The 25,050-nt window shown below is 49.1% G+C and overlaps 2 protein-coding genes across 2 annotated transcripts in view; both read right to left on the minus strand.

Moving 5' to 3' along the window:
• USP10 (ubiquitin specific peptidase 10) overlaps positions 1-1,515 on the minus strand; it is a 44,664-nt gene extending 43,149 nt beyond the window's left edge. Inside the window, exon 1 of the mRNA XM_041458718.1 lies at positions 1,371-1,515. Coding sequence (XP_041314652.1) covers positions 1,371-1,391 — 21 coding nt within the window. The 5' untranslated portion in view covers positions 1,392-1,515. The remainder of the gene's footprint in view (positions 1-1,370) is intronic.
• Positions 1,516-7,064: 5,549 nt separating this feature from the next.
• Positions 7,065-25,043, minus strand: KLHL36 (kelch like family member 36). Its single transcript, XM_041458882.1, has 5 exons — positions 24,781-25,043; positions 21,009-21,090; positions 16,404-17,477; positions 15,358-15,515; positions 7,065-9,083 (listed from the first exon to the last, which is right to left on the minus strand). The coding sequence occupies exons 2-5, from the start codon at positions 21,066-21,068 to the stop codon at positions 8,528-8,530; spliced, it is 1,848 nt and encodes a 615-aa protein (XP_041314816.1). The 5' UTR covers positions 21,069-21,090; positions 24,781-25,043; the 3' UTR covers positions 7,065-8,527.
• Between the last annotated feature and the right edge of the window lie 7 nt (positions 25,044-25,050).

The following is a 25,050-nucleotide window of genomic DNA, read 5'->3' on the forward strand; positions in this document are numbered from 1 at the left end:
CTGACCACATGCACGGCTGAGGGGGGAGAAAGCAGGGAGTGAAACAGCTCTTGCATTGGACACTGAATCCTTCTGATGTATCTGCATTACAGAAATCATTCACTGGGATAGTAAAAAAAGGTCCAAAAGGAAGGGAGTTTCCTTCGCTTTGAAATAAAACTAGAGCGACCCAAAATTTTAAAATTAGTCATAAATTTGAAACAAACTCCAGACACTGCAGCTGCCTTAGGAACACCCACATTAACAAAAGCACTCATGTTTTTCTCTCAAACATAAATAAATCAAGCTGGACAAGAAAGGTCGGTATAATTTTCACCAATTACGAACTTTTTTAAATGGAAATACCAGTGCCACCAGTGCACGTCTTCATCTGATGTGTAACTTAACTTCATTGAGAAAAAAAGCCCAAAACCCCCAAAACTTATAATAAAGCATCACCCTGTTCGAAATGACTTACATTTTATGAAACGTGCTTTCTATGACAGAAGACACGGATCCATAACAAAATTACGTTTAACGCCACACTTTTCTAAACTTTATTATTTGCTTAACAACAAAGTTGACCTAAGTCTTGCAAATAAAACACTCCAGAGCTCCACACGCTTTTCCTGACGTTGCTGCTTTCAAGCTTTTTGGGAGAAAAACCTTAAGGGAAAGAAACAGCGAAGCGAACCCATTCAATCATTCGCTCTAAGCACACAGTGGATTAGCCTAGGAACCGAGCTGTAAACTTCCAGCGAAAAACCACCACGACTGCAGTTTTTTTATTTTTTTTTTTTCCACTCGGTGCACAAATCTCCGGGCCGGTTCAGCCAGTGGGATCCAGGGAATCCGCACACGCATCCCCGTGCACGGCGATCTTGCAACACTCAGCCCTTTGCACCCCGATGCGCCGGGGTTTATCGAGTGTTTGGGCGGGGGGGAGGGGGGAGGATTAGTTTACAAATCTCCTTATTCCCTTCTCGTTATAGAATCGTTTCTGCCTCTCCCCCCCCCCAAAAAAAAAAAAATTTAAAAAAGACCAGCGGGAGCGATGGGCTCTGTCCGAGCCACGCTCGGGCGGGGGCTCAGCACCGACACCCCCCGCTCCGGGCCCTGGCGTGGAGACACCGACACCGGCGAGGGGCCGACCCCCCGCACTCCGGACCCCTCCGGGATGGGAATTCCGCCCCGGGAGCGCCGGATCCGCCGTCCCCGCGGGCACCGAGGCCGCCCCACCGCCCTCAGCACATTCAATGAACGTGCACAATCACCCTGGGCCTACTCCCGGCCACCACGCTCCCCCCCCCATCCCGGGGCCCGCCCGCCGCCGGGAGTCCGGCGGGGTCCGAGTGCGGTGCCGCAAGGGTGCCCGCGGTCCCGGACGGTACCTGCGCGCCGTGCAGGGCCATGGCGCCCCGCGTCCCCGAGGAGCTCGGCGGTCCCGGCCCCTCACGCCGCCGCCCCCGCCGCCGCCATCTTCTCCCTCGCACGCACCAGCCGGGCCGGGCGGGCGGGCGCGCGCCGCACCGCGCATGCGCCGTCCCCGCCCGCCCGCTGCGCGCGCACGGGGCGGGAGCTGAGGGCGCCGAGGGAAAAGGGCGGGAGGCGGCTCCGCCTCCCTGAGGGGAGCGGGGCGGCCCCGGGCGGGCAGGCGGGCGAGGAGCCCGGAAAGCTTCCCTGGAACATCCCAGCGGGCATCTCGCCCGGGAGAGGCTGAGGGAGCGGGGAGGATTTAGCCTAGCGAAGATGAGGCTGAGAGGGGATCTCGTTAATGCATGTAAAATATCGCCAGGGTGGGTGCCAGAAGGATCACAGAATCATGGGATGGGTTGGGTTGGGAGGGAGCTTAAAGATGATCCAGTGCCACCCCGTGCCATGGGCAGAGACACCTTCCACTGTCCCAGCTTGCTCCAAGCCCTGTCCAGCCTGGCCTTGGACACTGCCAGGGATTCAGGGGCAGCCACAGCTGCTCTGGGCACCCTGTGCCAGCCTGGTGCCAAACCTTTTTCCTCAAGGTGCTCAACAACAGGACGAGCAGCAGTGGCCATAAACTAAACCACGAGAAGTTTCAGTTCAACATGAGAGAGAATTTCTGTTCGTGTAAGGTGGCAGAGCTCTGGAATAGCCACCCAAGGAAGGTGTGGAATCTCTTCTGAGGGAGACATTCTGACCCCACCTGGCCACTCCTGTGTCATCTGCTCCTGATGTCCCTGCCTTGGCAAAGTCCTTGGGCTGGGTGATCCCCAGATCCTTTACAGCCCAAATAATTCTGTGATTCCTTGATTAAGTTGGACCTTCCTTCCAAGACTATTGAGTCCAACCTGTGACCAATCCCTACCTGGTCAGCCAGCCCAGAGCACTGGGTGCCACATCCAGGCGTTCCTTGGACACCTCCAGGGATGGTGACTCCACCACCTCCCTGGACAGCCCACTGCAATGTTTAATCACCCTTTCTGTGAAGAAATTCCTCCTAATGTCCAAATCTCATCTGTAGGAGGGCATGTGCTGAGGGTCAATCTGGCAGGTGACAGGTAAGGCTGCGTGCCCAGATGATGCCAGAGTGAAGCTGTCCCACCTCTGTCCCAAATAACCAGGGTGGGAAAGGGTTCAGGGTTTGTGTCTAGGAAAAAAAGAAAAGGGGGGAAAAAAAAACAACAAAAAAGGAATGACTAAGCCAATCTCATGATTTTCAGAGGACTGAGTCATAACAATACTGAAACCCCCAGGCAAGAATCCATCAAATTAATCGCTAATTTACTCCATACTTTTTTTTTTTTTTTTCCTGAAACAAACTACCAAGTCCTGCAAAAGTCTAAATCGGCTGGGCGGCGAGTGATAGAGACAACTTTATATCAGTGAGAAAGCTGAGTAGAAGAAAAGGAAGAGCACGCAAGAACTTTTGTGTCTTTGGCTGTTCACGGAAAGTGGGCAGAAGATTCCTCCCCGTCTCCACGACGAGGACACGTCCCTCCTGTTTTGTGAGGAGCAACACTTACCGTGTGCTAATGACAATAAATGATTTTCTCTATCAGCCTTCACCCTTCCAGCTGACACACCCAGCTGCCGCTCCCTCGCTTTTGTCTTTTGCAAGTGTTGCTGTGCTGTCCTGAGGCAGAGAACCAGCAGTGAAAATGGCTGGTTAATATTAAAAGGGAGAAACAAAAAAGGGAGACAAATGTTCAGGCTTTTTGCATACAGCATTTCAAAGGTCTGAAAGCCCCTCTCCCCTCGGGAGTCTAATTTACAAGGTAAATAATGGAGTGAAAACCCTTACGTAGCTAGTCTGGTTGAAGGCAAAATTCCCTTCTGCCCACAATGCTGCCTAAGTAAACTGGCTGTTTCAAAATACAAATGAGCACAGTGTCTTCAGCCTGGAAAGCAGAAAATTCAAATACCAAAACTGCTAAAGCCCAGAGCTGAGGGTGAAAACAGAGAAAGGATGTCACTGTCTCGTTCAGCAACATTTTCAACACGTTCGATTTTATCCCATCTTAGTATAGTTTAATTATAAAGTCTGTTAACATTTTACCACAATATTTCCTAATAATCCAAGGGGATTTTTTTTTTGTAATACCGTGCTTTGATGAAACTTACCTGCTACAAAGTTTCCATCTCAGTTCTGTTTTATTAATTTTGGCCGGTTTTAGTGGCCTGTTATTTCATTACTGCTTTCATTGCATAAACCAGTTGTATTTTCTTACATCCTTTATGCCAGTGGCTGTGAATTATCCCTCCAAATCAACAAGCTGCTTTTCCAAATTAAAAAAATAACCAGCGTTGTATTTTTCTTTCTGCGTATGCACATTCTTAAGATTCATGGAGCAATGTTCCTACCAACATGCAGATTTATCAAAGGCAAATGAGGTCCATGGCTGTGGAAATAAAGGATTGTCTGGCAGCAGCCCGGGAGTTGGACAAACCACTCCCAGGGTATCTGTCTCCAGGTAATTGCTCTTTATCCTGCTGGAAATGCAAAGTGCTGGGGACTCCGTGGGACTTCACAAGGTCATGAGATCTGTGCTGGTGACAGTGGCAGGAGATGTGTGCACGTGGCTCCTGAGCGCTTCTGAGGGTGGCTTTTGGGGAGCTGAAGCACTCGGGACCCTCACACCCACTTTTTCAGGGACAGAGGGAATACTCTAGCACTTCAGGAGGTTTAGTGCTGTCCTTGTACAGCTTCATACGGGTGCCAAGAGCTTCAGGGGCTCCCAGGACTTTTTTTTTTTTTTTTTTTTAGAGATGCAGAACCTTTATCCCAACAGTTTCTAGGTCCAGTAAGGGCTTTGCCTACATAAAGTATTTGCAAGCCCTGGCTGGATCTCAGGGAGGGTCAGTTGGCTCATATTAAAAACAGGATATTTAAGTTTTCAATAAAGAACCAGACAGCTCTAGGTCAGCATCAAAAATTGTACAGTTTTCAGCCTTGGTAATATTTTTTTAACTTTCTGAACCCTAAATGTCCCAGGCCAGCAGCAGGCCCTGGGAGTGGGCAAGGGGAACCTAAGAGCAGAAGGGCAGGAGTGGTTCTGCAGGTGGAAGACTTTAGACAGGTAACACAGGCAAACAGCAGCTATTTAATTCCAAAAATGGGTTAATGCAAACCTGACTTCAAATTCCATATTCCTAAATTTTCTGGACACTTGTAAAATATTTGCTGATGTAAAAAGCTTAAGCATGGACTAGGTCAAGCAGAAACACATTTGAAGTGTGGACAAGCCTTTAGTAGATCATGTGGATGCTTGACTCAGTGTTTCCATTATCTATGCAGAACTTCTGGCTAATTAATTGTGACTTATTCATCCTTATCTTAAATATAAGTCCTCCCTCTTCTCATTAAATCATCTCTGTCAGTTCTGGAGCATCAAAAGAACCAGCAAGTCTCCATCTCACCTTCCCCTCATGTTCTGTCACTGAACTCATCATAAAAAAAAAGGTATATTTTTTTCCCAAAACTACTCTGAGTTCCAGGAGGAGCTAAAACATGTGTGTAGCATCAACCCCCCCGTGACTGGGCTGTGTCCTGCCTGTGTGGAGTCACCAGGAAGGAGGAGGAAGCTGTGAGTAGCTGAGCTGCACTCTGACTCTCACAGCGTGGTGACAGAACCTCTCCATCTGCCCTGACCTGATCCCTGAGACACCCCAAAGCCATAAGTTCATGAAGGAATAATTAGCATCTCGCTCATTATTACATTCATGAGAACTGAAATAGCTCAAGAAGCTGAAATAAAATAATATTTAAAGCCTGTCATTCCAGCTTTTTTTTTGTCTTACTGGTCAGAGCTTTGCTAAGACATACCAGCAAGGGAAGAATCACAATTCAAATCTGGGCTTGTTTTCGGCAAGTTAAATTGCTCTCAGAAAGAGCACTGAAGGTTAAATTATTTCTTTACATTCCCTAGACACACAACCCCTTTTTTTGCTGTCACGCAAGAATCCAGAATCCTAAACAGCGCCCAGAAAATCAGCAGTTTTTGGAAGAAACCACTGAAAGCAGTCAGATCTCTTACACAGAAAGACACCAGCACATTTTTCTCAATTTAAAATTTCTACTCGAGAACAAAAATATTTCCATTTTCTTTCTCAAGCCTTCAAAACAACTGCATCTCACAGCAGGCTGTGATTTTTCCTCAGGGTACCTCGAGGGATTTGTTATCCAGCGTCAGAGTTATAGCAGCAGCTCCTTGACATGCCAATGCCACAATACAGGCATGGAAGTGTGGGAAGAACAAACCTGAGGGTTTTGGTAGCTGCTTTGTTTCAGGTAAAACGAGCTTTCCTCAGAATCTGGCAATGGAAACCTTTTTAGAAATGAGGTAGAGCAGTAGTTATTTTTCCCTGAGGCAGGAAGAAAGAGCTGTGCTTCCTGGCAAGAGTAAAATGCTCCACAGAGCTTGGGGATGAAGGCAGTGGGATCTGCAGGTTCAGGAGCCAGGCCGAAGCAAGAGAATACACCTTTCCTCTGCCAACCCTAATTCCTCACCAAGAGGATTGTTCAGGCCTCAAAAACCAGAGCAGAGATCCACTGATGTCACACAAATTCTCCCTTTCATTTTTCAGAAATTCCAGCACACCAATTCCCCAAAGCCATGCAGCCCTGGGGAGTGAGGGTGATCTCCAAGGTCCCTGAGCTCTCTGCTGACACTTCCCGAGGGGTGATCAACCACATCTGGATCCACAACATCCCAAATCCAGGGCTGAGCAGCCACATCTGGATCCACAACATCCCAAATCTAGGGGCACTCTGCCAGACCTTGCCTTTAGGAGTGCTCCCTGCCATGGGCTTGGAGGTGCAAATGGGGATCACTTGTTCCTTTAGTAATGGAAAAATGCTTCTGGCAGCAATAGGTAGGATCCCCCAGTGACCTCTAATGACACAGAACATGTCCCACACTCCCTCACAGCCTCTGGCTTTGGTATTTTCCCCAACACACAGACCAGGGGAAAGAAAGCTTGCTTTGATGAGCACTGAAGATGCCTTTTGTTCACGCAATGAGGATTAATGTTAAGAAATTGTAAATTGTTTACCTACGCTCCATTAAATACTGTCTTTGAAACCACCCTACAAAGATCCTGGATTGGATCTTTTGTCAGACCTACAAAAATGTGAAAAGGAATTTCATAGAATTACAGAATGGTTTAGCTTGAAGGGACCTCACAACTCATCTTGTTTCACCCCTGCCATGGCAGGGACACCTTCCACTGTCCCAGGCTGATCCAAGCCCTGTCCAACCTGGCCTTGGACACTTCCAGGGATCCAGGGGCAGCCACAGCTCCTCTGGGCACCCTGTGCCGGCACCTCCCCACTCTCACAGGGGAGAATTTCTTCCCAATGCCCCAGCTAAACCTGCCCTCTGGCAGTGGGGAGCCATTCCCCCTCGTCTCTTCTGACTGTCTGGAGCAGAAAAATGCAGAAAAATGAATTATCTAAATAAGTTATATTTCTACTTCATATTGTTAAATTTACCTTCCTACTAAAATGTTTCCACCATTATGAATTTCACTGAAAAATGATTACAGGATTATTTTTTTCCAATTAATCAAAAAGGAAAACCTCAATGAAATCAATACACAAGACATCAGGCTGTGATGAATAGAATATTCTAAACGGGATTTATTGTTCCCAGACATTAATGTAATACATAAACACATTAAAAGAGGGGATATAGTAACAAGCAACCCAGTAACAGAAAAAAAGCAAGTCTTTGAAATTTTTGTTCTATACTTACACATGAAATGTTCCCAAAAAGTTAAGTAGTTGTCAGTCAACATAGCAAGGATTTCAGATATTTAAAAAATAACCCCAAAAACTTGTCAATGAGTTTGTCATAACCAAAATGTTTCATTTGGGTTTTTTTTTGGTTTTGTTTGAAATTTATTTTTAGGCTAAAAAAGAATAACCATTACCTCATGCAGTACACAAAGGCTTTAAAATAAATCCATTAATGCAAATGAAAGATTGACTCCTGAGGCTTTTTTTTAAATTAAAGAAAAACACCAAAAAAAAAAAAACCACCTCAAAGAGTTTCAGAAAATTAATTCCAACTAGTTTTCTTAGCATTGAAGAAACAACCTATAACCTCCTTGCACTCCAGAAATTTATTGTTACCTCTTTTGATACACACGTGCTTGTAGTAGGTTTTTGATTCACCAGAGTTTCAAATGAAATTAAGTGCAAAAATGTTTTCTTAGTGTTTTCTAATTATTGAGGTAAGTAGTTTGAGGGGGGAAGAAAAGACAAAAGAATGAGGGTAGCAGGATATCACCTGCACATACACCAGGTGGGAGAAAAGGCAAATCTGAAATTCATGGAAAGGAACGTGGGAGAGGAGGACTGAGGAAAAAATAACAGCAACGATCAACAGCTGAACTTCAAACCAAAGCCCTTGAAATCCACTCAGCAGATCAGCAGTCACTGAAATAAAGGGTGTTTATGGGCATGGCTGGCGAGCTGGGCTCTGGGGGAGCTGGAATTGTGACAATAGTCCCAATTCCAGCTGACTGCCTGACAATGCTGGGAATGCCAGCGCTGCTCCAGCAGCTGCACCGCGTCCTGGCCAAGCCACACAGAGACCAAAGATCACCACACGAGGATCCTGACACCAACAACGGGGTCACGAGCACGGAGCAGCAGCTTCCACAGTCAACAACATAATACATGGCAAACGAGAGACTGAGTTAGCAAAATGTGGTATAAAAAAGTATAAAAGTTGTTTTTAAAAATTTCCTTAAAACGTCGATATAATACGATGTATGTGGAAATGCCATGAACCACAGAAGGAGAAGCCTAAGCCTTGACATTCAGGAGAGATCGGCAGAACCTCTCTGGCCGCATCACCCTTTGTAGAGCAAGAGGGGGAGTTTTTGGTTTCTTTTGTTGTTTTTACCTTAAACATGAGTTTAATCCAAAAACCACATTCAAGTGTACATTTTCTGAGGCTTCAGAAGATGCCCTCCCCACCCTGTTTAAAAAGAAAAAGAATAAAGGTTAGATAGAAATGTCTAAACACAAGGAGCCCACCATCCAAGGGTGGCTATCCAGGAGTGGTCATCTTCCTCGATCTTGATGTTTTTTTGTTTTTATCTTTTTCTTTTTGTCCTCTGTTTTGGGTTTCAGGGCACAGACACACGCGGACACTCCGGCAATCGCTTTGGGCAAGTCCGTCCCTTTGCACCACTTATTTTTCTCCTTATCATAGACCTGGACTGTTTTGGAGAAGACAGCCTCCTCCCAGCTGTAGCCTCCCAGGATGTAAATCTTGCCTTCCCAAACCGCCACCCCCGACTCGCTGTTGGCTTGCAGCAGAGGGGCCACTCTGGTCCACTGGTTGCACTGGGGGCTGTAGGACTCCACGCTGAGGATGTCAAACCGCGCCATGGTCTCGATGTTGTCGTCGCTGCCGCCGATGGAGTAGATGTTGTCCTGCAGGGTGCACATGCTGTGCCAGCCCCTGGCAGTGATCATGGGCCTCTTCTCCTCCCACACGTCCGTGCGGTAGTCGTAGCACAGCAGGTTCTTTCTGTAGGGGCCGATCTGGTAGTCGTGGCCTCCCGAAATGTACACGAATTCCTTGTAGACGGTGCCAGCGTGGCCGTAGGTAAACCTGGGGCAGGCAAACAGGGACAGTCCTTGTGGGTTTTATCAAGGCACACAAGCATGCAGCAGGGACTGTGCTAAAGAAGCAAATAAACAGTAACTAAAGGCAGAAGAATCCCAGATCTGGCGGTTACCCAGTAACTCCTCTCATTCCCAGGCCTCACCCTGCACTGCAGAGTGCACAGCCTGACAACCACTTTTAAATCACCCTTTCCATAGCTGGTCACTACAGAGCACTGAGGTATGACAATCACTTTTTAATGCATCCTCTAGAGTGTGTCACACAACAGAAATAGCCCATCCTGCTCTACTGGCATGACCTTCACTCCCATATTTCTGCTCCAGTGCTCGGCTTGCATCAGTCTGAGAGAGCCTGAGAGGAAAAAAATCCGCACGTCAGTAAGGGTTTCTGTGACAGAAAGGGGAAATAATCATTACACCTCTCAGATTTACCAGTAGGGATAAACCAAGAGAAACCAAGAAGAAAAACTGCTGCTGCCTTGTCCTTGCACAGCTTCAGGATCACTGGATACATTTCTTACCACGCTCTCTGCCTGATTCACCAGCAGTCCCAACACAGGCAGTGTCATTTTCATGAGCCATCTGTCTGCTCTACCACCTCTGCCCTACAGCTGGGAACCTCTTTGCTCACCCCAGGACAAGGCAGCAGACCCCAGCCCATCACAGATCATGGTAAGAGAAAATGAGATGGTAGAAGCAGCACCACGCATGCTGCATCCACAGGGCAGAGGGAAACCCCCTTGGATCATCTGTAATAAACCCACTACAAACCTAAATCTCCAGGCTGTTCTTAACTTCACGCTAGGCTATTCCTGACCAAACCCCTTTGAGCCCAGGTGATGAACAGCATCAGCTGCTTTGGCTTTGAACAGATCATTTCTATATAAGTTTTTTCCCTCTTTTGGGGGAGTTGGGGTGTCAAAAGATGCAGCACCAGCCACAGCAAATTGGCTCTCACAAGGAGCCCAAACGATTCAATCCCCACAGGGCACAGAGCAATGTACTCATCAGGCTGCACTCACGAGCCTCCACCACCATCCTTTGTAGTCAGGCACCAGAGACCACGCAACCTCCACGGCAGACAAACCTCTGTTAGCACTGCTGTAGCCTTTGAACCGTGCCTGAACACGCTGGAGCTCTGTGTGGAGAGAACCTTGAGCTGTTTTTACTTTGCAGGCTAATGGTTTCTCTGAGCCACACAAACGCTATCGGAACATCTTCCACGCACCTTGAGTGCCAGCACTTCTGTGCCAAGGGAGAAGACGGACTAGGAAAGAAACCCCACATTTACCCTGAAAGCACAGTGCTTCTGAGACAAGCTAAAAGGTGGTTATTATCCTAGATGCCTACCAAAACCTCTGATCCCTGTCTCAATCAGATATTTTAATAGGTTCCTGCTACAAGAAGCAGAAAAATCCCTGACACGCTTGGGCTGACAGAGCTGAGTGACCAGGACAGTCTGTTCAACTATGGGGGCTGCAGCTCCAGCCCTGGAGATCTTGCAGAGGTGACTTCACAGCTGTTCTGCTTCTTGGCCTCTCAGGGAAAAGATGGGAAGAAAAAAGGAGAGAGCTTTGGTACAGTTATGGACTTTATCCAAAAAGGCAACTCAGAATTTCCACAGCTCTCAATGTGCCTCATGATGGAAGCAGTTAATTCACACTCACTGCTTCTGGTGGACATGATGTACCTTGAGCACGTGAACCCCTGGCTTTCACCCTGACAGAAATACCAGGCAGGTGAAGTGCCCAGAGATGCTGCTCCTTGGCTGAGGTCTCTTCCAGACAAGAACAGGGAACTGTATCTCCAGTGGCTGCTGGGCTGCTTGTCAGAGCCTGTGTTTCTCTACATACACAGGAGTGGGTTTAAAATGCTCAGTCTGGGGGTGGGATGGGCAGCTTGAGTTCAGTTCATTTCAGACTGCAGCAGATTTTAAACCCACATGAAACCAAGCTGCCTGGAGGCTGTGCTGTACCAGGGAGTTTGGAGGAGTCAGGAAGAGGACAGTGTGAGGACATGGAATGTCCTCTGGCACCCCAGAGCCCTGCACTGCTGCAATCACACTGCATTCACCGTTCAGGGAAAAAATTACCCTGAGTTAATAAAAACCTGCATGGCCTTTGGAGAAGTAGGTTAAATATTCTCCTGCTCTGGAGCTCTGAACAGGTAAGCAAGCAATAGCCATTGTCTCTCAAGCACAGGCATGCAGCCCAGCATAGGCAGCTGCAGAAAAAGCACTGATCTGGTTCTTTTGCCTCAGTCAGTGGCTGTGTCCAGGAAACAGCAACAGCTAGAGAGTGCTTTGACAGAAGCCATCAGATCTGAAGCACCAAATCAACCACCAATTTGTTATTGTACAGTATAGGACAATTACCCACTGAAAGGCACCAGAGGTGTTTCACTTTGAGACTTTCACTTGTGAAAGCTCATCCAAAACAGCGTCACTTTCCTAGGAACTGCATGAAATAGATGCATAAATTGAAACCAATCAATACAAATCTTTTCTACAAGCCCCGTGATTGAGAGAGGGGCATTTCTAAATGGGCAACAGGACAGGCACATCAATAGAGTGGGTCTAGACATCCTCCAACAGAGAACATTGAGCATTTTGGCAGCGTTATCTGCAAGAGTGGCCAGAAAAAAGCAGAGGCATTAAGAGAAAGCAGATTTGATTTTAACATCTGCTGGAGCCTGGTGCCGATTTTGAATGCCTTAACCCAGATACAGTGCTGAAAAATTAGTTCCTGACCCAGTAACACCATTCAAATGCCAGAAAACCTACCATTTACTGCCCAAGACAGAAGAGCACATAACTCAGTAAAGCTTTGGGAATCCCCTACTCCAACCAAAGTCCAGGTGAGCTGTGGCTGCTCTCAGTCTTGGTGTCCACCTGTCGTAGCCCTGAGAGATCGTTCATGACCCAACTGGCAGAGCAGATACCATCTCTCCCCAGCCTGTTCCAACACAGCTCCTCACACAGCAGCTTTCAGTTGTTCTGCCAAACTTTAACCTAGGGCCACTCAATTAATTTTGCTGCTGTCTGCAGCAGACTTTTTCATGGTCTGTTGGGGATGAGAACACGCTGCCCCACCTCCTGCTCTGCTCAGCCACCGCTGCTCCCTGCCGGGCTAGAAACTATGACAGAAACTGCTCCCAGTTTCTGGGAAAAGGGGCAAAAAATATAGGACCTCTCTGAAGAAAGGGAAAGGTATCCCACAAGCAAGGACCCTAATGAGCATCAGGCAAATTGAACTCCTTTGTAGCAGGCTTGGACCCCGTCCACCCTTTAGACAACTTGGCTGAAGTTTTCCCCACAAAGCATCTGCCCCGAGAGGCTGTTTGCTTCTCCAGCAAGACAGCCTAAGTTCAGTCAAAACAGCTCAGCTCCTTCCAAGAGTGTGCTTAGGGAAAACAACGTGTTGTTTTGACCTTATAGGGTGGGAAGGAGAGGGGGGTAAGAGGAGATAAAGAAGAGCTTGTAAAGCTCTTCCTTGGAGGAGCGAGACTGCGAGCAGCAGCACGGACACGGGATTTGGTGCTGGCATGTGTGCTCAAGGACACAACCACTGCCTTTCCCTGCAAATCTCCACACATGTGGCAAGCTCTGCCCCTTGAGAAGCAACAAAACAAACCCATTTTTGGGATATTCAGCATAGAAGCTTTAACAAACAACCTCTGGGAGTCCCACCCCACACAGCTCGAGTCGAACAACACAAGCCCACACCCCAGAATGACCTCAACACGAGCCTGTCACTCCAGGGAACAGGATTCCAGGCAGTTGCTGGCTTGGGGCAGTCAGGAATGGCACCAAAAAGCCTGCTGCTGGTGGTCATGCTCCCAAGAGGACCAAAACACCTGCACATGTTCTCTTCAGAGGGAAGAAGACAGAAAAACAAAGGAAAAGAAGAGGTTTTGTTGGGATACAATGCCTTATCAGGCAGTCAGGAAGCAGAGGACTGGAGCTTCTGGTTTCCTCTACATGAGAAGTCTTTCTGCTGGAAGAGAGCTGGGGGAGATGTTGAGTGAAACAAGAACTTAAATCTGTTTGAGGAACAAAACCATGTGGTGAGGAGGATCACAGAGATCAGATGAGGAGTGTGTTGAAGGGAAGAGTGGAGCAGGCTGGAGGAACTGTAGCTCGAATGCTTCTAGTCTTGAATGGATCACAGAATCCTCTCTCATCCTTCTTCCACTGCCAGTAAATCACAGACTCACAGGGATGGGGCAGCCACAGCTTCTCTGGGCAACCAGAGAAGGGCCTCACCATCTCACAGCTAAGAATTTTTTTCTAAAATCTGATCTAACCCTGCCCTCTGCTCGTGGAAAGCCATTCCCCCTTGTCCTGGCACTCCAGGCCCTTGTGAAATCTCTCTCCATGGTTCCTGTGGGCTCCCTTTAGGCACTGGAGTGCCACAGTTAGGTCACCCTGAAGCTTCTCTTCTCCAGACTGAACAATCCCAATTCTCTCAGTCTTTCCTCTTAGGAGAAGTGTTCCACCCCTCTGATCATCCTGGTGCCTCCTCTGGACTTGCTCTAACAGCTCCACCTCAAGTACCTCAAGGAGGGGCTGCCCAGACCCTTTTCAGCAGCCCCAAATCTGCCAGAGCCACCCGGCTCAAGCAGTGGACGTGTGTCAGAAAGGTTTCTGTTCCTCACCTCTGAGTCTGGCCTTTTGCAACCTGCATAAAGTTCTTTTTGCCTTGTTCCTTCTGTGCAGAAACAATTCAAACTCAAACAATTCACTGCCCAGCACCAAATGGAAAAAAAAGGCTGAAAAGACAAAAAATCCAAAAGGACCAAGAGTCCACTAAGATCTAACTAAAGACACTTAAACGTGCAAAACAGCAGCTGCATGGAAAAGTGGGGAGCTGTCACCACACAGCTGAGCTGACACAAGGACAGAGCAACAGGAAGAGAGAATGCAGAATCATTTATTTGGATGCAGGAATAATTCATCCTGAGAGGGGTCTATCCCCTAAGAGGGGACTTTTGCCTTGTCCAAGCAGACCAGCCAGGAAATCTAATAAAAAATTAACACCCACAAGTCAAAGTTCACTTTAAATGCTGCAGCTGCAGAATTCCCAAAGCCAGCACACAGGCAGCAGTTGGAATATGCAGGCAAACTGCTCCTTTTAGAGAGTCTGGGTGGATTAATCCAACTGTGTGAACTTCCCCAGGATCAGTTATGAGTAAAAATATCCACACAGGATACACCTCACAGGTGACCCCAGTTTACAGAAGGATTTAGGACATGAAGATATTCTCCTACACAGCTTCCTAGGAAGGGCTGTGGTGTTTAGCCCCAGCTGCTGGATCTGCCTAAGTGAACAGAAATAAAAAAGCATCCTGCTTGTGAAGAGCACTCGAGCCCAGCTGTTAGCCTGGATCAGCCTTGCATTGCAGCACCTGCCCAAAATAGAATTGGGCAACAGGCTTCTGTGCCTTCACTGGCTGCCTCTGGCTCTGCAGCTCAGGGAGCAGGGAAAAACCTGAACTCTCAAACCAAACTGCAGGAACCTGCTCTGTGATGGCACTGCTGGGAAAGCCAGCACTGCTGCTGAGCTTTCAGACATCATGGAAACACCATCCTTACAGCCAACATCCCTGTGATTCCCACAAATGTGAAACAGCACTAAATCTGAGTCACTGCTAGCAAATGGAATGCTGTCCTGCTGTCCTTACAAAGTCACTGCTCTGACGTTGATTCAAGACACAGCAATGTCCTGTCTGCTACCACAGAGCTGCAGGGCTTAAACCTCTCAAAAGCAGAACAGCCAGGTTTTAACTCAGACAGAGAGAGAGAGCTCACATTTGCCAGGGTTCTGTATTTCCAATACAGGTAAATGTGTTTAGCTGTGACAGCCAGCCTGAGCAGCCCAACACAAACACCCTACAAGGAAAATCATCACACCAAGGTGACAAAGTAAGGCCAAAGAAATGACCAAGATGTGAAAAGTGCTTCTGAAAATATTCAACTCCAAGTGGCCTCAGGAAAAGCTTTGTAAGAATTATAGAATGAAATGATCAGAGCTCTCCCTCCCATCCTCCAGACGCACCTTGGGATGAAAATTAAAACCCTGCTGACACAAGCACACTGCCTGCTCAGTTCCCAACTGCTGCTGTGGTTGGTATGGCTGATGCCACATTGCTTTTACATCCCCTTCTCTCCCCTCCAGGGTTCCCTTCATCAACTAAAGCCACACAAGCTCCCTATACTACCACTCTTCAAACACAGGGGAGCTTCCAGGCAGCTCACTTACCTGGGCAGTCCTGCTATGTATGTCCAGGAGTCCTTCTGAGGGCTGTAGGTCTCAACTGAAGACAGGGCTCCGTTTTCATTCCTGCCACCAACAGCCACCAGCATGTCAGTGATGGCTCCCAGGTAGAAATCCACTCGTCTCTGTCTCATGGAGGCAACCTGGTAAAGAAAATGACCTGCTGGCATCTTCCAGTGTCTGGTAAGAGAGGGATTTAAGGACTATTCATGTCTGAGGATGGGGAAGTTGCTCCTTCCCCTCTATTTGGTAAGGAGAGATTATGATTTTGACCATTATATTCAAAAAACACTTCTGTTTTTCTGCAGTAGCATCCGTTTCAACAAGGGGAAAACACGAAACCTCTAAAAGACAGGTTACTCTATAAAAGTTGGTGTTTATAGGAACTCCTTCCCAACTCTGCAAGAAACAGGTATTGGAACCACTGAAAAGCACAGGTGAACCATCCAGGATGGCTGATCCATAGAGCAATCATGACTGGTTCATATGGAACCATAGCTGGTCCATACAGGAACAATGATTGGTCCATATGGGAATAAGGAGTGGCGCAGTAACCCACACAGATGAATGGTTTTGTGGCAGCACTGGGAGCAAAGAGCTCGTTCTAAGGGACATTTAGCACAGAGACACTTGACAATTGTCAGAGACATTTCCTTTCTACATCACACCCATTTCTGATTTATATCAGCTTGAGGAAGATGAACCAAGCAATCAACTCCAAGTCCATTCCAGAATTATTCCACAAGTAATCTAAAGAATTGCGGGTGGATTATAATCAGGAATTTCTCAGATGAGATGCCCAAATCCCAAACGAAGCTGAATGTCTGCCCCAAACTCTTTTGCTCTTTGTGTAATTTGAGCATTCCCACAAAGGACTCAAGCAGCTGCTTCAACTTAACTAACTTGACTTTTCATTTGCAAGTGCTGCCATGTTGACTACGCCAACAAGCCCTGTCCTTCCATCAGCAAAAGAGAAAACACTGTAAACATAAAGGACTTTGAACAGAGAAATAATACAGCTCAAGCCTCACCTTTATCCACTGGTTACAGCGGGGATCATACCTATATAGGAGATTTGACGCCGCATCCCCTCCATTGTCCCGGGAAAAGCTGCCCCCGGCTATGAAGATGAATCCTCCCAAGACCGCCACGCAGTGATGACTCCGCCGGGCCGGCAGAGGCGTTTCTGCCACCCACTGTCCCTTCCTGGTGTCCAGGAAGCAGGTGTCATCGCAGAGCTCCAGGCAGCGCTCCGACACCTCCCCGCCCACGAAGAGCAGGCGCTCCTCGCAGGTGCGCAGCGCCGTGCGCTTGCTCTGCAGCACCGGCTGCGCCGCCACGTTGTTGTGGTAGTTCACGGCCTCCTCGATGAAGCCCTCGCAGTTGGCTTCCTTGGGCAGCAGCGAGCACACGGCAGGCTTCACCCGGTGCAGGAGGTCGCTCTTGGGGATCAGGGGGAAGTGGATGTTGTCCAGCACTTGGTAAGCCTCGTTCTCCCGCTCCGGGTACTGCGTGAGCCACTGCAGGGCGGCCTGCAGCAGGTCGTGCTCGCACTCCTGCTGCACGTCGCTGCTGTCCAGGTACTGGCACAGCTTCTGCAGGGAGATGTTCTGCAGGAAGTCCGGGGTGAAGGACAGCGTGCCGAAGTTCTGCAGGATGAAGGAGTCGATGTAGGAGTCAAGGCGCTTCAGGTTGTAGATGGAGGCCAGCTCCTGCAGGTACAGGTAATTCTCCTCGCTGACTTCGTTCTCCAGGTACTCGCAGCAGAAGTCCACCACCTTCCAGATCTGCAGCAGGTGAGCTGTCTCCAGCACGTAGTCGATGTTCCCTCCGTCCAGAGACAGCTCGCTGCCGTACAGGAAATCCACCACGGCCTTGAGACCGATGTAGGAGGCTCCGAAAAGCTCCACCTCCTTCTGGTGGGCCTCCCTCATGCCGATGGTGAACATGGAGTTGAAGTAGTCACTGCACACAGCCAGGAGGTTCCGGTGGGCCGGGACTCTCTGCTCGTCCACCACCAGCACGATGTCACAGAAGAGGCCTCGGTGCCTCTGCTCGTTCAGGCTCTGCAGAACCAGACTGGAGTGGTCATCCCACCTGTACACCTGCAAAACACAGACAGCATCAGGCAGCTGGCACCTCCACCAAGATCAGTTCCACAATGTGTTTTCCACTAAGTGCAGTCACAAATAAGTCAGAGACAGCTTTTTTGTGTTGCACATTCACATTTATAATCAATTCTGACATGAAGTAGTTGGCAAGTGACACAGTACGAGCCTGAGCTCCTCACCTTCACTTTGAAAGGCCTATGGAGACTTTTACTGCTTCCTACTCCCCTTTTTTTATAAAATTTACTCTTCCTTCCCCCACAATGCTGCATTGAAACCTCCTCCCTGATGAGTTGTACAGGCACAATTTTCTGAAACTCTTCCACTCATTGTCTCAGAGACATCTTGCTGACATTTCCTTTCTTCCTTGCCCCCCAAATGACTCCTTGCAGAGTTCTCCCAGCTAAGCTACTCACAGAGCATTTAGAGTGGGAAGCAGCAGTACTCCGAATTTTCATTCAGCCCATGTATTGTTTGGGTTACTGCTTGCTTGACAGCTACCCCCTCTTAAATCTTTCCAGAACTCTGCATTTCTAAGCTTGTTAGGGTAAAATCCCCCTCTTTCTTCCCACATTATTCCACGCACACACACAGCACTCAGGAGTAATGGCTGTTTATTTATGTGCAAAGCCACACATGTGGAGAACTGATTCCCACAAGGCTTCTCCTCACTTCCAGAAGCTGAGGTAAGTTTTGTTTAAATGATAGGAGCAGATATTTTTCTTTTAAAGGAAAGGGAAAATGCCCTCAGGACACATCCATTAAGTGCCCTTCTGGGATCCCTCTGGTGCCCACATTCTAAGCATCAGCTCTGGATGTGTCACCAAGCTTTTGAGGCCACCAGCATTTGCCTCTTTTCCCACAGACTCACATCAGCAGCCTTAGGGTGAACCAAGATGGAAACATTTTGTTACCCCTCAAATATCCTGCAGAACGTGAACTGAACACTGCTGGTCAGTCCAGACTGTCTAGTGAAGTTTCAGGACCACCCTCTGGAGGAATTAAATGTGTGATGGCACAGCCAGGTACCTTGTGAGGCCTCTTAATAAAAGCCAGGTTAAGGTAAATGCAAATACCAAATACTTTAATTGCCAAATCCAAACCAGGCAGAGCCTGTAAGAACTTGTAAGAGCAGTGAAAAGGGGTGGAATGGAAGCACATCCCTGTGTCCTACCTAAGGCAGCTCTGAACAGTCCTGGCTGTCTCAATCTTGCCCAGTCCTAAACCCCCAGGCTGCATTCCCAGAGGTGACACCTGGAAAAGTCACACAGGTGACCTGAGCCTCCCAGACACTCCCCCTTCCCTTCCCCACCAAAATGTTGTTTCTCCTAGGAATCCTCATGGCCTGTGGCTCTCCTGGCTGCCCAAGCAGAGAGCACAGCAGTCTGGAAAAGCCATTGCTGGGCTGGTTAAACCACAGTGGGACCCTCTCTACCCTGGTTTGATTCTCAGAGCCAACAGGGCTTCTTGAGACCCAAATTAACAACCAAATGTGCTGCTCTTACTGTGACATCCCAGCAGATTCTCTTTATTTCCTTATGTTCTTTTCTAAACAATGGAGCCCAAGCTGCCAAAAATCCTGCTGTTGGAATGGCTCTGAACACTCAAATGTGCAGAGTTAAACCAGTCTAAGGGAAGAGGCTTCAATAATTAAAAGGTTTCTGGACCAGAACTCTTTAATTTGCCTTCTACTCATGAACACACCTCTGAACTTAAGAAGGGATCTATGGCATAGACAACAAAGTGGCTTCCACTGAGGAATAAAACTGCCAGAGATTTGTAACAGGAAAAAAATTTGTGTTTAAGGACTGTAAAGCTTTTTATCTGAATTTTCCTGAGGCTGGGAAAAGCTGATATTGTACATGAGCCTAAGCAGAAACCAGGGGGTGGAGAGGAGGGCAGAAGAATAAATATGGCAAAGGATAAACCACACTTCTGTGGCAGCTGTAATCAGGGGTAGTTGGTGGTGGCAGATGAACAGACAAGAAATAACAACTTGCAGCACCCTCTCCCAAATCTGACTGACGGGGGATAGGATTGATCCAAACCCTTGGACTGAACCAAACCCATCCTCCCTCTCATCCCTGGGAGCTGGCTGATCATTTCTCTCTAATATTCCCTAATACCACCGTCATGCATAACGAGATTACAGCGGAATATAAGATTTGCCAGAGATCCCTCTCTGCTGAGCTGGATGTTGAGGCAGCAGCGTAATCCTGCCCTCAGATCCGCCTGGCAACTCGCTCTCCTGAAATCCTTGTTGCCATGTGGGACTGCTGCTGCTCCAGGAATCATTCCACACTGCACCGGAGGCACTCACAGCACAGCAGCTCAGAATTTCAGCCCACTTGGTGACTTCATTTGTTCAGGGAGCAAGAAACAGGAGCTGAGAGCTGCACATTTCAGAACCAAGACCAATTTCATACTGAACTTGAACATCTTTCTCAAGCTATTTATAGTCTGTAGAGCAGCCTTCACATTATCCAGCGATTCTAAGTTTAACAGATAGTGACAGCTGCTGTCTAAGCAAGCAAATAAAACAATGCTGTCAAGTTAATTAATTTTTAATGTGATGAATTATCATTACATTCAGACTAAACCATTTAAGTGGCAGACAGGATCAGCACTGAGGGAAAGATTATATTGGTAGGGATGCATTTAAAAATTAGTCCTATTTATCTTTCATCAATTGTGTTAGAGCAGAATTTCAGCTTCTCTTGGATTCAAAGATCTAATTTCTCTCAGACTGTTAATGCAGCACTGCTGCTCATCAATGGTGCAAAAGAAAATGAGATCTGGCTCGTTCAGCTTTGGTAAGGAAGCACTGAAAAGTTTCTTTTTCCAGCTTTTTTTCTGGTATTACAAGGTACCTGTTCTGCAGCTCCTGTAACTACAGCACAAAAGCAGCTTGCACTGGCATGAAACAAAGTGAACATAATAATTACAGCTGTTATTAGCATTTTATAAGTCATCCTGAGGACCTGCATAAAGAGCTGCCTGAGATGGATTTCCGTGAATTCACAAATAAAAACAATGTATTTGTGCAGACAGAGCTTTGATACAAAGAAAATGAACCCCACAAACTTGAGAAAGCAACCGAGGTTCTGTGAGTTCACTGGGCTAAGCACAGTTTGCAGAATCAAGGCTCCCATTTTGTACAAAACCAAGCCTGAATCTAAAGAGTAATCCCAGCTTTGCTTTTGTAACGAGCTTGGATTTTACGAGATGGATCAGTTTAAAAAACAAACACACCACATTTCATAACAGAATTTTTAGTACAGAGAAACTACTGTGCTGCAATGATGTGGGTTTCTAAGTTATGAGTCATGATGAGCAGATGCCGTTTGCTGCTTCTTTTCCTTTTTTTCCCCTTAATCACTAGGCAGCAACTTCTACCAAAAATACTTGAGCAGGTAAACCACCATTTCCATCCCTCTTTTTAAAAGCTCAGCATTCTCACATTCCCCCCAAAGGAGACCCTCTACCCCCAGCGGGATTTTTTTGGTAGGTGCCACAAACCGTACGAACCTTCGAGGATTCACTTATCTTGTGCGGGCGGCAGATCCTGCTCTGCCGGGTTCCCTCCATGACCGCCCGATCCGCAGCACTTCTGCAACAAAGGCACAGGAAGATGTTCAGCAGCTCGCCAGCCCCTCCTGAGCGCTCACACGCATCTTGGGCTGAGCAGGGAATGCAATTCCCAGCCCGGCTGATCCGGGAATGCAATTCCCAGCCCGGCTGATCCGCCCCTTGCAAATGCCCGGGTTAAAAAATATTAATTTTCCCTCCTCGCTGCAGTTCCCCGCTGTTGTCTAAGGTCGGTTGTGTCAACAAGTTGGGCACAGCCCAGCCCAGCCGCGGCACCGGGCTCAGCGCTGGCTGCCGGGGGAGCGCCGAGCGCTGCCCGGGGCCGGCCGGAGCCCCCCGGCCGCGGTGACCGACCGGCCCCGGCCCCGCTCCGCCGCTACATCGGCCGCGGGGACAAAATCCGGGCGGAAAACAGCGGGGAGAACAAAGCGGTGACAAATTCCTGGAGGCTGCAGACACCCCTCGCCCCGCGGCCGGGGCAGGAAACGCCGGCGGGGCGGGAGCGGAGCGGGGCCGGAGCGGAGCGGGGTGCCGGGTCAGGGATGGCGCTGGCAAGGCCTGAGGCAAGGCGGACATGGATAGCCGTGCCAGGGGCATTGGCTACAGGGAATGTGGGGTTTTTTGTGTTAGTTTGTACAGCGGTAATAAACTGTGCAGTGGCTGTGGGAGGTGCAGCATCTCCTCTTGCTTACCTGGCATGACACTCCCTGACCTCAGAAATTCACCTCCCCAGCGGGGCTTTCCCTGCTTCTGTGGGACTTTCCCTCATTCCTTATGGCCCAGGAGGCTCAAAATTAAGAACCTCCCCCTGGTGAGCAGCAGGCTGAAAATTCCCTGCCCCAGGGGGAGCTCAGAAGCAAAGACACTACACAGACGGCCCCTGAAACCCCATCACCATCTCTTGCTTACCTGGCATGACACTCCCTGACCTCAGAAATTCACCTCCCCAGCGGGGCTTTCCCTGCTTCTGTGGGACTTTCCCTCATTCCTTATGGCCCAGGAGGCTCAAAATTAAGAACCTCCCCCTGGTGAGCAGCAGGCTGAAAATTCCCTGCCCCAGGGGGAGCTCAGAAGCAAAGACACTACACAGACGGCCCGGGTCCAGGTTCAGTGCAGTGGTCCAAGGAGAAAAGCCCTTTGCTAACCCAGCACCCCGGGCATCCTCCAGAGGTGACCGTGGGGACAGCAGAAGGCTGGGTGTGTGTCCAGGCTCTGTCTGCTCTCATCAAGGACAGCCCAGCTTGGACTCATGTCCTGGGTGGTGAGGGGCTGCCATGGCTGGCAGAGCGTGATGTGCACAGTGTGTGACACCAGGGGAGTGTGACAGCAGGGGAGTGTGACACCAGGGGAGTGTGCCACGGCTGCCTGGTGCCAGCACCACACCTGCCCCAGCCTCTGCAGCCAGCCAGCTCCAGGGACACCCCAGGAAACCAGAGGGGATGATGAGCTTGTACTCATCTATTGATTATTGAGTCTGGAGATGAAAGTGATTTCTGCCAGCTTTGGTCTCTCCTGTAGCCCGTGTGACCATGAGGACCTGGGTAAAGACCCGCAACTGTCTGAGTGAAATCCCGCTCTGCTGCCAGCCCCAGTGCTAACTGTGACCTGAAAATTGACAACCCCATTAATGTGACCTGAAAATTGACAACCCCGATGCTAACTGTAACCTGGAAATTCAAGGCAGCCTCTTCCTGAAGGAGAGCATTGTTCTCTCCATTCCTTCCTCTGCTTCTGCACAGAAAAGACAGGGATGGAGAAGCAGGATTAGGGACAGACATATTGTCTTCTTGGAGAAGAAGCAAAAAGTGGGGGAGATGGCAAAGAGACACAGGGACAAGGCACTCTCAGGGGTGTATTTTAAGATAGAGATAATGTTCCTGGGGGGCCACAGCTGTGCAGAGCTATCCTGTTCGCTCAGCTCCCTCCAAATATTCTGAGACCCTTCCTGAATCTCATGATACATTCTAGACAGCTGAAGGTCACTCAGACTCCCAGGACTCCATGCCTGCTGGAGATGTTGTTTTGAGGAGGTCCATAAGTCCTCACTTTCTCTTGTGCTTCCTCTCCAAGGACTCCTGTGACATGGACAGGTATTTCTGCCAGGCCAGTGACATCTTCCTCACAGGATGAAAAGCCCCATGTTCTGGAGGTCTCAGAATTGCCACATAAAAAGCAAATCAGAGCTCACTAAAGTCAAAAAAGTAGGTAATTTCCTCACTCCACTAATAGCCTGGTGAAATTGAGCCAAATACTTATATCTCCATGCATTAAAAAAAAAAAAAATCCATGAAAAAGTGGGAAAAGACAAGGAAGAGAAGCAAAGAGAAGAGGTTTGGTCCCACAAAGAAGATGTGCATTTCTGATGTTTGGATCTGGCAATGAAAAGTGTGAGGCATGAAGTCCCTAATTAAGAGAATTAATGCTCCAGCCACTGGGTCACAGAGACCTGCACAAGGATGAGGTTCTTTCCTCCTAAGGGGATGACATTGGAGTCACCCACCTCTGCCCTAGGAAACATCAGGGACAAGGGATTGAAGGGACAAGGACAAGCAGCAATGTTACAGGTATAAACAGCAGCAAGTGCCAATGGATGATAAAAGCAGACTACAAAAAATACATTTATGAGCAGATAATGCTCAGCATAAAGGCTTTAGAAAATAAATGAAAGTGTTCCTAAAAGCAAAGAAAATCAATATAAATCCAGAAGTATTAATGTGTGATTATATTATCCTCCAGAGCCTGCAGATACCGAGCGTGATCCACCCGGTGTCCTACACTTGCACTGACTTCAGAAACATTTCCCTGTTCCCTATGACCTCATCGGCTCAGAGATGCACTGCAGCAGTGCCCGTGCTGGGCCCCGGAGCTCCGGGAGCCTCACGTCATGCAGGGACGGACCGGGATGCAGCTGGGAGGAGCTGCGGGCAGGACTGGTGGCACTAAAGGGTCCCTGGCAGTCAGGGCTGGCTCTGGAGCTCTTGTCCCTCGGGTGTAACAGCTCTCAGTGACAGTGGGGTAATGAGGCTCCTACTGCTCAGCCTTCACAGGGACAGCACTGATGGGAAACGAGCAACGGTCATCCCCTGCAAACTTTAAAAGAAACAAAATGTGATACTTTTTATCAAGGAATGCAGTTTTTTTATTAAATGGCAAATCCAACCCTAAAAAGAGGGTTAGTTTTAATGGGTTTTGATACCCACTGAAATGCCGAAGGACTGGTTAATAAAACTCCAGTCCTTGGGCACGACATCACCTGGTGCTGTTTATTCCCAGCCGGGTTGTGCAAAGCAGAGACCTGTCTCTATTTCTGTGGAACTGAAACGCAGCCCCACAGGCAGCCTCAGCCTCTCAGCCCGCATCTCCCCGGAGCGCAGGGACTGACAGGGATGCGGGATGGCTCCTGGGCAGCGCCGGGAGCCCGGCAGGGGGAGATCGCTGCATTGGAACGGGGCGAGCCGCTCAACACAGACACGGACACACACACAGCCAGACACACGGACAGACACACGGACAGACACACGGACAGACACACAGCCCCCCACACACACCCGGCCCAGCAGCGGCTGTCACCACCCAAAGTCACCCCGGAGCCGCCGGTCGAGGCCGGGGCCGCCCTGAGCGCTGGGGCCGGGATGCGGGTGATGCTCAGCCCCCGCTGCTCCGCACATCCCCGGGCCCCCATCCCCATCCCCGGCCCCGATTCCCCGCTCACCTGCTCCGCTCCGCGCTACCTCCCGTGCTCCCGGCCCGGTCCGCGGCCCCGCCGCGCCGCCGCCGGCCGCTCCATCCCGGGCGCCGCCTCTGCCTCCTTCCTCCTCCCGGCCCTCAGCGCCTGCCGAAGCATCGGGGCGCTCCCAACACAGCGGCGGCCGGGAAAAGCATCCCCGCGGCGGGTCCGTGCCGTGCCGTGCCGTGCCGTGCCGCGCCGGGCCGGGCCGAGCCCCCCGCGCCCCCGTGCCCGGGCTATTGCATCACCGCGGTC

This window comes from Pyrgilauda ruficollis, unplaced genomic scaffold (assembly GCF_017590135.1).
Source record: "Pyrgilauda ruficollis isolate IOZ18807 unplaced genomic scaffold, ASM1759013v1 scaffold13, whole genome shotgun sequence".
Lineage (NCBI taxonomy): Eukaryota > Metazoa > Chordata > Aves > Passeriformes > Passeridae > Pyrgilauda > Pyrgilauda ruficollis.